General features: G+C 37.5%; 1 protein-coding gene across 2 annotated transcripts in view; it reads right to left on the bottom strand.

Annotated features, from left to right (window-relative positions):
* The window catches only part of PCLO (piccolo presynaptic cytomatrix protein), a 378,538-nt gene that overhangs the window by 155,241 nt on the left and 208,347 nt on the right, over window positions 1-14,950 (bottom strand). For both annotated transcript variants that reach the window (XM_075144408.1, XM_075144419.1), the window contains exon 7: window positions 1,802-4,010. In XM_075144408.1, the coding sequence (XP_075000509.1) occupies window positions 1,802-4,010 (2,209 nt within the window). The remainder of the gene's footprint in view (window positions 1-1,801; window positions 4,011-14,950) is intronic.

The raw sequence follows: 14,950 nt of genomic DNA, 5'->3' as shown, positions 1-14,950 counted from the left end.
GAGACAAATTTAAAACCAAAACATTAACATAAAATGTAACATGTATGCCTTGTACAAATATATAACAGAAACATAATGCACTGTAGTGCAGAAATATAATTCCCTATGACCTGTTTATATGAGGTAGAATAGCACCAAATAGGCTTTTTTTGGTCTAGTTTGGTTGCCCTTAGTTTTCAGGAGGAAAAGTCCTGTGTCTTTCACAATGTGACCCTAGAATGACCCTTAAAAGCACAAGCTGAGTTGAGACAAGATAACATCTACTTATTTAAGAAGAATGACATGAGTTGCAACTTGGGGAGTTCCTCTCAACTGCCTTCAGATTTAGTTATAGGACTCTGTGTGCTAAGAATTTAAGAACAGTGAAAACACTTAAACTTCTGATAAAAATCAAAAAAGGTGATGATCCTGAACCTCTCCTGAAACACAGACTTCATGAGGGGGTTGTAAATAGCTAAGAAATATGAAAAGAAACTTAGAGAACAAAATCCTTCAATATATTATAGTATCAGGAAGGCAAATAGATTCAATTTTCTAATGCTTATGAAAGATTCAGCATATGTAAAAAAGCAATAATGCGATAATGAACATTGAGGTTAATATAAACCTGAAAAAAAAACCATACTACTTCATAATCATGCAAATGTGTCTTTTGAGACAATCATTGCCATTTACAGACAATATAGCGCATGCAAAGTCTCTTTTATTGTGCAGTAAATACACATAAGAAAAAGTTAAGGGAGCGCATACAATTTTGAACATATTAATTTCATTTTCTTTCAAACTGTCTTTATGATTTTTAAACAACTTAGAATATATTAAGTCTGAACTGACTCAAACAAAACTGATACATAATTTGCAATTATTTAGTACTCAACATCAGCTTTAACATTCTGCTGTACTTATTCAGAAAAAACATTTTTAATTGCACCATTTATAATACATCAGAAAGGTTCCTTTCATGAACCTAAGTGAGATAAACTCTTGTGCTTATTTGGCAGACATATTGTATGGGGTGCATATAAAACCAGCTATGCTGCGTAATTGATCAATAAAAGTAAAATACTTTATGCAAGTTTATTCAAGGATAAGATTGTCTTGCACCATCCAAATGACAAATTATCTTACATCATCACAATTCTGAATGCACAGAAGTCCACATGACAGGATGCTTTCAACAAACCATATGTAGAACGTTATTTTGCTATCACGTTAAGCTCTATATGGTTCTAACATACAATATGTACTTAATGAACATACTATTTCTATAGAAACATAGATCTAAAGTGGTGCATCGGGAGATGGAATTATCAGTTCTTGAATTCTATCATGAAATTTCATGCAAATAAAATTACTAGAGTTTTTTAGAGATTTGGGAGATTATTTCCAAATCCCAACAAAAACTATTGCAAATAAGTTCAATGATTCACAGTCACTGGAGAAGACTCCACATAAAGACTGATGGTAGGGTCTGTATTGTACATGCAATATTCTACACAGTATCATTAGAGAAGTAGACATCAACAAGTGAAAAGGAAAATGCACAAGCAAACCAAAAGGAAAGCAAATTGACAACAACATAGTGAGCATGCTCGGGTAGCTTAACACCAACCTGTTAGGGTAAAATAAAAAATATCAAATAAAACAAAACAAATCAAACCCCAAAAATGTAGATACACAGAAGATGCACCAAGGAACAGAAAAAAGAACAAGTCTTTGAAGTGTAACAAAAATTAGACACATGCATAGAAATGAGGATTTGCGTTGTGATAGTAAGATACCAGTCTGAGGCCTAATTTACCTTCACTGTCTGACATGGCATGCTGGAAGTCATCCATGATGAAGGCTATATCTCGATCATAGCCTCGAGTCCGTGACTCCTCCCTCATATGTTGCTGGACCTCAGGTAATGAATGGCTCGATCCAAACTGGTCCCTGGTATCTGCGGATATTGGTGGCAAGGGTCCAGCTGCCGCTCTTGCCATTCCCATTGGCTGGCCAACGGGACTTAGTGGGCTCTCTTCCTCTGAGTTCTGTGCTACTATTGGGATCCTTCCCCTGCTTTGGCTAATAGGTAGACTGGTGGGTTTAGTTCTTCCAGAAGGTGCTGCATGGCTAAAGGAAACGTCTAAGGGTTCAGCTTCTTGGGCTTTCAGTCTTAAAGAAGAACTGGAAGAATCCCTTTTCAATGACAAATCAAGCCCATAAACTGAGGAGGGTCTAGATGAGGGCCTAGATCTACTACCACTGCTATAAGACTTGTCTGCTTCATCTTGTAATGTGGATCTCATTGTTGGACCTAGTGCAGTCCCAAGACCTGCTCCAATGGATGAAGTCAGTGGTGGCCCCATATATTTCTGTTGGTCAGTGATGTTTTTTCTAAGGCCAAAAGTGATATCATCCTGAAGAAGCCTTGCCCTAGTAGTAATTCCCCCAAGTGTTGAAGTGCTAGAAGTCATATAGCTTGAATAGTCAGGCTCAAGGTCTCTGCTTTCTTGGATAGGTGAAAACTTTGTTAGTTTGGGGTCTATCAAAGCTTTCTTGTGTTTTGACTGTTTCTGGTAAAGGAGGGCTGCTGGGAGCTGCTTAGCAGCCTGTTTCTCAAGAGTAAGCCTACCTATGCTATATTTCTCAGATTTCGGAAAATGTCTGTAGCTGCCCTCTGCGTGGTAATACTGTGACAGGCCAGCTAGATGATCAAGACTTTCTGCACCTCTACGGAACTCTTGTTTTATCTGGTGTTTCAGAAGTTTGAGCTCATAAGGGTCCTCCATTGGGTCTTCATCAGCTTTAACATAGGAATGTAACCTAGAAGAAGTCTGCAGTGGTGCTAGGAAGTCTGACACTTCTTGTGCTCTCCTGGCCTCAGTTGTGCGAAGCAGTCGATCTGTTTTGGTCAGATCTTTCTCATGGAGGCTAAAACTGGAACCAAGTGCCCCTGTTCCTTTAGTAAGTTCTCCTATATCATCGATCAGCACATAATTTCGGGGTGTATGGTGGTGGTCTATATCTGCATAGAATGAATCTGCAGATATGCTTGATATAGGGCTGCTTGCTATGCTGTTTCTCTCGTCTAGTCCTATCCTTAAGTCCAAGGTAGAGTATTTACTGCCCAGCTGGGAAACTGTATAATTATTGTCAGTTGAAACTGGTGCTATCATAAGAGGCTGATTGCGAATTACATCATAGTTTGTTGTTATCTTAGGCTCCAAATATAATGTGGTTTGTCTTGGCTTTGGCTGTATCACCATCATCTGTGATGGGAGTTGATATGATGGCTGTTGAGATGGTGGGGGTTGAGCCTGTGGAGTAAAGGACATAGTAGCTCCTGTTTGGAAAGCTGTCTGGGTCTGATAAGGTGAAACCTGCTGGTGATACAAAGGCTGCTGTTGTTGGTAATGTGATTGCTGTGTGAACTGAGTTGGTGCTTGAGTTGGCAGGGCAGGAGATGAATACTGATATTGAGCATATGGGCTTGTAGCAGGGGCAAACTGTGTTTCTGGCTGGGTTTGTGGTGGCATAAACTGATTAAATTCTGTCTGGGGTGCAGTGCGTGGTCTTTCCAAGCCGTGCTGAGTTTCTATTCTGGTTGACCTGGTATTATTAACTTCACTGTCTGACATATAATCACGTTCTTCTGCTACTCCTTGGAGATAGGCACGCTCTCTTTTTTCTCTTTCTTTTAGTAAGGCTTCTTTCCTCCTATTAATGCCCATTTCCAAGTATCTCAGCTTGGCATCTATTTCTTTTTCCTCCTCATCTAGCTCTGCTTGCTTCTTCCTAAGCTTGGCTGATTCACGTTCGACCAGATCCAATTCCCTGTCTATATCCTGAAGAATTTTGGCTCTGGCCATAGTGTTGGTCCTACAAATCCTTCTGCGTGAAACTGATCCCACAGAAGTATACGGTGACTGAGTTCCTGCTGTTGCTTCCTCTGGAGGTGGGTTGGGCAGAGTCCTCTTCACCTTCTTTTGAGTGCCTGATGGAGTTATGCCTGAAGAACCTTTTGACTGCAACAGAAGAAACAAGACTGAATCACTATTCTGGAGGCTTGATCGCAAATTAATCAGAAGCTGTTTACATTTTTTTCATGGTAGGGCTTTATATCTTAACCACATACTTTCTCTAACAGAGAGGGACCTTGTGGTACCTGTGAATAAGCAGCAGCAAACGGCATGAGAAAATGCTGGCAGCCTGCTAAAGGTCAGGAAAATAAGCAATCTAATGCAAAATAAGGTGACACTCACTAGGACTTTGGTTAGCCTAAGAATGAAACATCTACTTGATATTCTTGAAATTGAATTGACTGTAATTTAAAAGTTTTTTTTAATCTCTGTATGCTTATACATAAACATATACAATGCATGTGTGTGTGGGAGGGGAATATATACAGACCTATGCATCTTCCTTTTATATAACATTTAATAGAAAAAATAAATATATAATTATAAATGTACAAGTATATGTATTAATATATAAATATATGTATAATCTGCACAATCAAATAGAAGTCTCTGAGCCAGACACTGAGCGCATATTGAGCAGCTCTAACTTGTACTGAAATCCAGACACTAAAGCAGGACTTTCTGGTGCCAACACACTTGGTACAACAGGCAGTTCTTAGTCCACCTTGCCATTGTCGCCTCACCTCTGCTACTAGATATATATTTTCAGGCAAGATTCTTGTGCTTTACAAAAGTGGTGTGAGCTTTCTTCAGTTCATTGAAGACTTTCTTAAATGAAATTTGTTCCAGTTCCAAAGCTACAGTTTAAAACTTCAAAAAAGTTAAGCAGTTTAAAAATATACAAATCTAGTTCAGTCCAGATGTCCAGACTTCCCCACAGTTAATGGAAGAAGGGTGATTCACCCTGATCTAGAAGTATCTACCGTAGGCTGATGAGTCATTTTTTTGGAGGTGCCTCTCTCTCTTCATCAACGAGGGAAGTAGGCAACACACCTGGTTAGATGCAATCATCTAAACTGCACCCTAAATTACTAGGGTTTTTGAAAGGTTCTTTTTAGTTTTGAAGTAAATTTAGACTTCCACAAAATGTAGATACATTAAGAAGTGGGACTTGAATGATTTTGAAACTGTATCCTATCTCTCCAATAGTTTCTTACGAATTTTGCCTTAGTAAAGGAAAAGGGATTGGTCTATACGCATACACTACAAATAATCCTTAGCCATTACAGAATGCAGCCATGTTAACAGCAAAATATGGAAACACTTTAGCACAGTTTAATAAGGGAAGTAAAAAGAATATTAACCAACTTGACTGTGTTCTGCCTCTGCAGGCAAGCACAGCACTTTAGCAAGCATTAACTGTTATTAATTAAAAATGGAATTTCTTCTGAAATAAATGCTACTTCACTCACATAAGTCAACAAGATTAATTTTAATTAGGAGTTTAAAAATCACTGTTTCTCTGTTTATTCTAATATGTCATCAACAAATTGTAAAAGTTTTTAAAAAGTGTTGACAACCCTCTTTTGCTGCTCCCCTGTTACCTAACCTTAGCAAATCACAATAATCAACACATTATTTGTCATGGATCTTTAAAGAAACATTCACTACCTTTTCAAGTGCCATTTAAGCTCTTTTCATCCTCTTCATCTAAATTCCATCAACTTCTGCATGTTTCAGATTTCAATAAATGCAATTTAATTTTGTTTTCAGCTTCCTGTGGCCACTTCCCAAACCCATGTTGTGCCAACAAATCAAAAAACCTAATTTTCTCTCACTCAGTTTGTACTTATAATCAAAGAGAAATTAGTCATCTACAGTAGGTCTAGTTGGCTGTTAATTTATACTGTAAATTCAGTCCAATACCATTGTTATTTCCCCCTCCCAAACTGAAATAGCAATCACAGATGGTGAAGCAGTCACAGATGGTCACTGGTATTGGGGAAGAGATATTAATAACACACTCATTAAAAGGTCTATAATACTTTATGGAATTATTATTTTCAGATGACAGTTAAGTTGCTGATGAATAAATCCCAATGTCAGCTTATAACGCATTTTATCGAAAAAAAACATATCTTGCTTTCATATCTTTGTCTACATATAAAGAAGCTCAGACTAACAGACACTACAGGAAGATGTACCACTTGCTTTTGAAAAAGTATTGATAACGTCTAGTTCTCAGCTGCTATCCTCACAAAAGACAAGTCTTAATTATTTTTACTCAATATTTACAATGGGATAAGAAAAAATAAATATGATATTTTAGTACTGTAATAAAATGTGTGGGTTTTTTTCTTCTTCCTAGATATTCTCATCATCAGTTATGTTAGCATGCTACCTGGGAACTGCGTTAATAGATTTAAGGGAAGTTCAACAGCAGTATTTTGACAGATAACTTTAGAGTAGTTGTTAAATTTAGTTTTTGCATTTTTTTTGAGTTTGTTAACTAGTAAGGAAAAAAAGACAAGCTAGGGCTGCTCTTCACCAAATTCTAACCTCTTTATCACAAGGAATTGGGAGTGGAAATGACTAATTGTGCTATCTAGCCCTATCCCTGTATTTTTGGTCCCTGTAACACATTTATAATGTTATGCTCATTTTAGGTTTAAAGTATCCAAAGGAAAGATGGGGCAGAAACCTTCATAGACTACTCTGGAGCCAAATAAAAAAACCTATCCAATACAGGCAGGCATTCTTAGGCCTTACAATTACTGGTTAAAGGTTAGGTTAGATGTCAGACAGGTGACCTTAGCAAGCTCTCTGACTGAATAAGCCATGAAGTTTTCTACCATATTTTATCACATTTTCCATCTTCTTCATTCTCATTTATTTCTAGCTATCTACTATCACCCTCACTAATTTTTTAAAATCATTCTGTGTTTAGCAAATGATCACTCTAAATGCTGACTGTAAATCTCAAGAAATAAAAGTAAATTATTCTGCTTCTTGTTTTGCCATGACAACCTTATAAACTTTATTACTTTATTGCTGACCCTTGTACATGGAGAGAATTTCACAGTACTCTGGGACATACCTTTAGGATGGACACAATGGTAATCAGATCTGCTTCTGAGGCAAAGCTGACCTTGCTAAAATAAGTCCAAAGCTTCTGCTTGAGATAAAGCTACAGATATGTTCACCCAAATACTACAGATTAAAGAACTGAGGAAAAAACAATCTTCCCCCTCCCCCACCAATTTTTAAGCTTAACAACATTTTGATAATAAAGATAGGAGACGAATGCAGTTCAGTCTTGCAGTTCAATGACAAGATAACATCACAGTGAGGAACTCAAAACACTGAGCTGAAGGTTGCGTGCAAACAGATTTAGCAAAACCTTCCTTTTCTGCCTTGCCAATACACATTAGTCTTGATGTGCTTTATCTCCTGAGTTTTAATTTTTAGAGGTCATCTGAACAAAGGCTTCTGAACCCTGTTAAATTGTGTGGTGATTTTGGAATAATCCCTTTGAGATGACCATCCTATTTCTTGTGAATCTTTATGAAAATATTTTTTTCTACCTATTTTTGTCTCCTCCAATTTGATGGCACTGCTGACAAGGCCAGAAAGACTCTGACCCACTACAAGAACCAGTCAAGCACTAGGAAATACTCATACGTTCCACTGCTTTTTATCTGTTTTAAAGACATAGTTCACTTTGGGTAAGTAAACCCAAATCTCCTTTGGCTCAGGAGATCTGTGATGAATTTCTACCTATAAACAGTGTGTTTGCTTCTAGTTAGTCAATCTCTCCTCCTCAACTGAATTTGTTTGAATATGATATGATGCTGTTCTTGCACCCTCCTGTCTCTCTATTCATCTAGACATGGGATATTAGCTTCATCTGCTCAAAGAACACAGCTATCACACTTGGGCATACAACTCATACTTCTTGCATCTTTTGGATTTTAGTAGCAAATATATAACCCTCATTATTCATTGTTCTTTTAACATTTTCTGTGATCACAACACAAACAAATTTAAGCTACTTCTTCTCTCCTCTTTAGAGCTGACAAATAGACCCATATTTATATTTATATATATATATATATTTGGTATAAGTAGGGACAAATCCTGCAAATAATGTATACAATATGTATACATATATGCATATGCACAAACCAATTACAATTGGAATGACAACATCCTTATTAGAGTCTGCCACTACTAGATTGTCTATGTAATAGATACAGTGATGTTAGACTACCTACAGTCTGTGATGCTATGAAAAAGCAAAAGTAAAGTGGGTCATAGCTGAAGCCACTCCTCTGCCACAATCCTCTCAAGACCCAACAGCATGGTGGAAAGCCTGTTCTACACTCTAGAGGCACAAAACCTTACCCTCTGCAGGGCAAGGCTTCCTGAAGCATCTGATGTTGACTTGAAACAGACTTGAAATGTCAGCAGAAAGTTGGCTGTACCTTGATTACCAGAAAAACAATGCCAATAATATTTTTTGTCTTTAAACAAGGACTCTGCAGTCAATAAGCTTGCTCAGCAAACTCCTGACTAGCATCAGTTTGAGAGATGCACGCTGATGTGTTAAATGAAATTACTGGGAATAAATCGTTCGCATTGAGAAAAGATGTCAAGCAGTGGAGGAACAGAAATTACTCTCTCAGTCAGAAAAGAGGTCACTTTAGGTGAGGACCAATGCAGGTTACTGAGGCAGCGATGGGGTGGAAAGTGAAGCCTGTGCTGTAGCTCTCTGCGTTCCAACTCTCACATCTGGGATTTCTCATATATCAAAAAACTCCCCAAACCTCCAAAACTCACAGTAAAAATTGCAATTGTAATGAAGCCGTTCTACTTATAAAGGGTTGGTATGTGTTACTTGGTGTTACAGTATGTGCTCTTCATCATTAGAAATGCATCAGTAAGAACAGTTAGAAATTTTGGCAATTCATTATTTTAAACATTCAATTTACTTCAAAGAATCTATGAAAATCAGTTATCTTTCATTAAGGACCTTTCGGAAATTTAACAGTGTCTTTAAAATTGCTTGTAAATGAAACCTAATTCCAAAAGATACTAACATAATACACTAATATTAGATTACTTCATTGTAAGTAATTTCATGTAAGTATGGAATCCTTAACTGCATGTTCTTGTAGCACACGGACAGAGATACTGGACAATGTTTTGTAGCTTGTCCTGTGCAAAGGAATAGTTTCTCATATAAGTTTTTGTGGACCCTTCTGGACTTAGTATCTATTATGCGGTAACCACTGACTAGAGGGGACCAGCTTTGTTAACCCTTGGTAACAAACATTAGAGCAAGAATATGAGAAACTTCTCTCCACTGGCTAAGGCTGACACAGGGTCACTTTTATGGCATGAAGTACCACAGAGTGTGGGAACCCACCTCTGAAGCCAACAGGTAAAGGGAAGCAGATGAATTGTGTGCGGTAAGGAAAATATATTAAAACATGTATTTATAAAAGCTAGTCTCATCAGCTGAGAATGGAGTAATACACGCTCTGAACAAATTCTAACCATCAGTAAAACCCTGTCAGCCAACCTCTACTGCCTTGCCTCGTGTGCCATGGCTGGCAAGGGGAGTGGAAGATGAATTTGATGACCTGAATTTGGCCTTGTGTATGGGAGGGAAATACCCTGCTTCATGAGTAATATGCTAGAGCTTTCCTTTAATGTAACTCTTGTCTTTTTCTTTTCTGCAAGTATTTTGCTCTGGGGACTGAGCAGTCAGGCAGAAAACTAGTTTCTGTATCACTACACAGCAGCACTGAGATGCCAGTCAGTCTGATTTTCTCATGGGTTGTTTTTTTTTTCACTTCTTTGGAGGCTCTGTAAAGATAAATTTCTATTCTGTTATAACCAATATAAAATTTTTAGAAATCATCTATTTCAAAACAATAAGCATTTTTCAGAGTTTTTTTGCTTTCATTCATGTCAGAGTCACTCATTCTTCAGATGAGCACTTCTGTACTTTCCATCCTCTTGCTCCTTTCATTTTCTCTGTGAAATTGTTTGAAATATTGCCATTTTCACTTCAAATGCAAGGGGAACAGCACCGTGCACTTTCTAACAGCTGACGTGACATGAGATATCAACTTTTTTCCTCATTTAAACACATAAAAGACCATATGCTTCTTTTGATCTCGGGGGGAGAAAGGACAAATTAAATGGAAATTTGATATGCAAACTACAGACAGATATGGCCTTTACACAGTGATTTTCAAAGGGATCTAAACCTGCATAAATCTATTTTATGTGAGTAGGCATAATAGTTGTTCTCAGTCATTTGCATAGAAGAGATAGTTTTACACAGACTAGCCAATTTGTGATTCATTTGGAACAGCACTGACAACTTTTGCCTATAAGGGCAACGGGGCAATTCCCTCCTCAATTTATACTGGTAAAAATCAGCAGAAATGCATTAGTGGAAAATCAGTTTGTGAGAAGAATGAAATCCAGTGTTTCGAAATTTTGACTTTAACTATTGTAACTGGAACAATACTCCATATGTGTGCATTTAACTGATTTTAGACAACAGACACATTATTCACAAGCTTATGTTTTCATTTCCTCAGCTTATATCTACAAACAATAGCTATACTGTTTGCTTTTTCTGCTCACTGAAGACACAGCAGTCTCTTCACCCATTCCCGTTAGTACAATTCAATGCAGTTTATAAGTTTTCTTCCATAGCTTAAGCCTTATACAAAAGGGAAACATTTCTGGCTACCTCATACAGTAACATTATCTTCAAAACTCACCTGAAAACAATTATTTTCTTTTTTTATTCTTCATTTCTTTTTGCTTCTGCTATTCTTTGCTATTTATCTTTGTAATCATATTACTTATCTTTGCAAAGTGTTCTGGGATACAAGCTTATATAAGAGATTCACTGTCCAATTTTATTAAATATATATAGAATTACATGTCTCTCAGTTACTTTACAATGGGGAAAAAATCTCTGGCAGATTGATTCAGACAATGGGTATCTGTCAAGCTAACAGGAAGAGTCAAATTGTCAGACTTGAGAACTGCTTCTGCATTGAAATCTCTGTACCAAATGGGCTCAATATTTTTCCCACTATTCAATCTCTGAAAAAGAAAAAAAAAAGGAAAAATAGGGAAAAAGAAGGGGAAGGGGGAAAGGAGAGGAGAAAGGAAAAATCCTGTCCTCAAAACAGAAGAACATGGTCAGAATTTCTTCTCTGAATGACAAATACGCATTTCATACTTTGCTGTAAACGGCTTGAAACATTGCAGGAAATATGTAGCTGCTATGTAGGCAATACCTACTGATGCTTACTAAATGTCCTTGTATGCTTTGTGCTAAAATATGTTAAATATTCTTAAGAATTTTATTTATATACCAGTATATTAAAAACTATGAAGGGACTTCATAGAAAGAAAATACTATTCTCCCACTGCTACAATACTGGGTTTTTAGTACCAACTCCAGTTACTCCAGTACCAGCACTCCAGTACTGAGTGCTACAGTACTATAGCCCTAGTCCAGGACCGAAGACTGAATCTGATGAATTCAGAATAAATGCTTTTGTCTGTGAATTAAAATCTTTCCTAATTTGTAAATTACTTGTGAATTTTAAGAGGATAGTCCAGTTTTTGTTTAAAATAAAAACGGATCCAAATGAATGGTTTTATCTAGATGTTATCTTCCTCATGACTCCTGAAAGTTTCTGAAGAGGAGGTTTCTGAAGCATATTGTGCTTTGACAACCCAAAAAATTATGAAATAAATGACAAAACAGATAAGGTATATGGAATTCTATGTACTGCATAACAGCAAGTTGGACGAGAAAGATTCACTATCTGGAGAAACACTAATGGCAAAGCTAGAATTGCTACGAGGTAGGTGCTTAACAAGATTAAGACAAAGTCTGTAGATTCATGGTGACTGTGTACTACTCTATAATATAGTATACTGCACTATAACATAATTAGAGTTTCTTAATCAATCATCTCTTCTTTTTTTCCCCCTATTGTTTCACTGACAGCCTAAGAGGCATTTTACATAAACACAGAACTGTAGATTCTCAGAACTTCTCAGCCTAACCTGTGGAAAGTTATCAAAAGTTCTATGAAGCAGATGGACCATTCGATGGTCCTGTGCTGGGTTAAGATGCAAATATTGTTTGCACAGGATGCGCTTGTCTCCAGCACAGCCTGGTTTTGTATTTAACTAAGTAAGGACACAGAACTGTACCTCAGTAACATGTTCTGATACAGAGGCGATGCAATTCTGCCACTGGCAATTCAAAACAGTTATATTAAAGGATATTGTACCAAAGTATTAATTGTTAACTTCGGGATTAGTTGATCATGAAGTTATTTGTGGCAGTAGAAAAAGACATCAGTCATCTTCATCTTGGAACGACGAAGTCCTTGGAATAAATCTTTTTGCACATAATGCAACATCCTTAGTATGGGCTCATGCACTCATAGTAATTCATAATACGCTGTTTCTCATCATGTAACACACAAATCATTATAAGTCATTCCCCTCAGTCAGAATAATAAATTTTATTTGAAACTCAGATCTCATCTATGGAAAGTTTTACTGGATTATAAAGAGTCTTCTCCCAGTCAACGAGAACATACTTTAAATTCTCTTCCTTTGCAGTCTAACTGAGAATCCTGGCCAGAAAATACTGGTGAGAAAAATTCAGAACAGTTTATACTTATCAGTAGGATATGCATATGCTGAATTAACACCATCTGTTTTCAACTGATATCAGACTACTTTGCAAACTTTCAGCTACAATTAAAAAAAAACCACACCAAAAACCCCTCTATCTCTGAAAGAAAAGAAATATTAATCTTGTTTTTCAGGAAAAAATCCAAACAAACAAAAAAAGGTGTGAGAAAATCTTGGCTTTTTCTGCCTCTCCTTCACTACTGACTTCCTCCAAACAATGGTAGCTGACGAGACTCCACATGCTGCGCCACAGCCCTTGTTTATTCGCAAGAGCGAGGCTTCATCTGCCCAAGCGCAGACATAATGTACAGAGCTAATCTGAGCTAGTCCTCCAGACTACTGCACTGAAAGAAAGTGCAATTTTTTCTCCAGCTCACTCCATAATCACACCTGTTTCTCTTACTGACTTAGAAACAGCCGCACGTAACACAGATGTCACCTGTAAATGTCTCAAGAGAGGAGGTCAGCCCCACTCCCAGCAACTGCGGCAGTGTGAATTCCTGCTTTCGGCTCCTCATGCGGGATCTGTTTTGTAGCAGAGTTTTAACCCTTTTCTCCATGCAGGAATCTCGCCATCTCTGCAACTCTTTAGAAACGACACTTCTCCTCAGCAATCACAGGCCCTGGGTTTGGCTCAGTTTGATCGTTCAAGCAGTATTTATTTCATTCTGCGCTCATGACGCTTTGCTTCCCTGGTCTAAGATTAAAGGTGGCAGAGTGAGCAGAGTCCTGATTAATCACTTTAGAATGTGGTTCATGCTGGGGAACAATGGCCATGTAAGTCCTGCCGTAAGGCACGGATTAGACAAACTCACCAAGTGCCTAACTGCTTAATTCAGGCCTTTGTATAAGCATCACAGGTAAGCATTCTCTTCACCTTTTCTGCTCAGCCCTGACTTCATCCATACTGCTGTGCACCTGCAGAACAGCCTGCATCAAATTTCCCTCCCCCTCTTTCCAAAAGTGCCTTAAAATTTACCAATGCAACATATTCTATTGTAGAAAAACATACTTCTTACTCTGCTTTGGTATCAGGTATAGCTCTGTAAGGCTTTTCAAGTTCCGGAAGGACCAGTAGTCCTTCATGGTGGTTACACAGTTGTCAAAATCCCAGCATTACACACTGTTAGAATAGAACAGAAACAAAAGGCAGAATAGAAATAAAAGGAGGTTTATTTCTCTTCGGCCACTAATGCCTGGCTTCCAGGCTTCACTCCATTCCAACAACTCCGCAGCTTTCTGGTCTGCAGCAAATTCTGCATAATCCCCTCTGCCTCAGCTGGACAAGTTGCTTTCTCCATCAGCTCAGGTTGTGAGTCCATTCCTCTTTTTTCTCTGCAGTTTCCCAGTATCTCCCTGAACTTTTGCCTGAAACTTTTTTGTTTCCCCTCTCCCTCCATCCCTTTTTCTGAAGTATGAGAACTCCACTGAAAATATGCTCAGTTGCTCCCAGGGCAGGAGCAATCTCTCTCTCTCTCTCTCTCTCTCTGAGCTTCCAGTCAACCCAATCCTCTCCCTTTTTAAAGGAATGTAACTGAACCTCACAACAAACACACAGGATAGATCGTCTGCCACAGATGGCTAAACTTATGAAGTGTGAAAACCACTCACAGTATGTCCAGATTTTCCATTACACTTCTTCTACAGTGAGAAAGTGTACTAGCCAGACCACACAAAACCCCATATTCCTATTCTTATTCTCATATAAGAATGGCATTTCCAGTTTGATATAAACGCATTTCCAAGTGACACAAGTTAAACAAAACCAAATTAACGTCTCCTTTCACTCCACCCCAAACCTTCAAAAAGCCATCTTTTCAAAGAAGGCATTAATACTTGAATAAATATGTACAGAAATTTGCTATACTGATACAAAACAGAACATCTTCTCATGGAAGAAAACCAGCTTTCACGATATTATCTGTTTAAATTTATACTTTTTTTTTTTCCAAAGAGAAAAGTATTTTAAAAGGCATGAAACCATTTTTTTACTTTTTTTTTCTGTTTTTCTTGTATATATATTCTACAGTCTGTTGATATTACATCAGATTTAATCCATGGAGCTGGAAAAGAGAAGTGTCAAACGTCTCACCATTTGCGAGTATTTAAAATCAGACTAGACATCAGCACCAGTTCTTCACCAAAGAAATCCGGTCAAAGCACTCAACTCAGTCTTGATTAGCTCAACTGTGAATAAAACTGGGAGAAAGTCCTGACTTTTAGAACAATCTCCATCTTTTCTTTTTAAGTATAAATGGATATAATTTTTATAACTGATTGTTTTAGCAATT

Source organism: Calonectris borealis, chromosome 1 (assembly GCF_964195595.1).
Source record: "Calonectris borealis chromosome 1, bCalBor7.hap1.2, whole genome shotgun sequence".
Taxonomy (NCBI): Eukaryota; Metazoa; Chordata; class Aves; order Procellariiformes; family Procellariidae; genus Calonectris; species Calonectris borealis.
The sequence above is the reverse complement of the archived record's forward strand: the minus strand, read 5'-3'. Positions and strand labels throughout refer to the sequence as shown.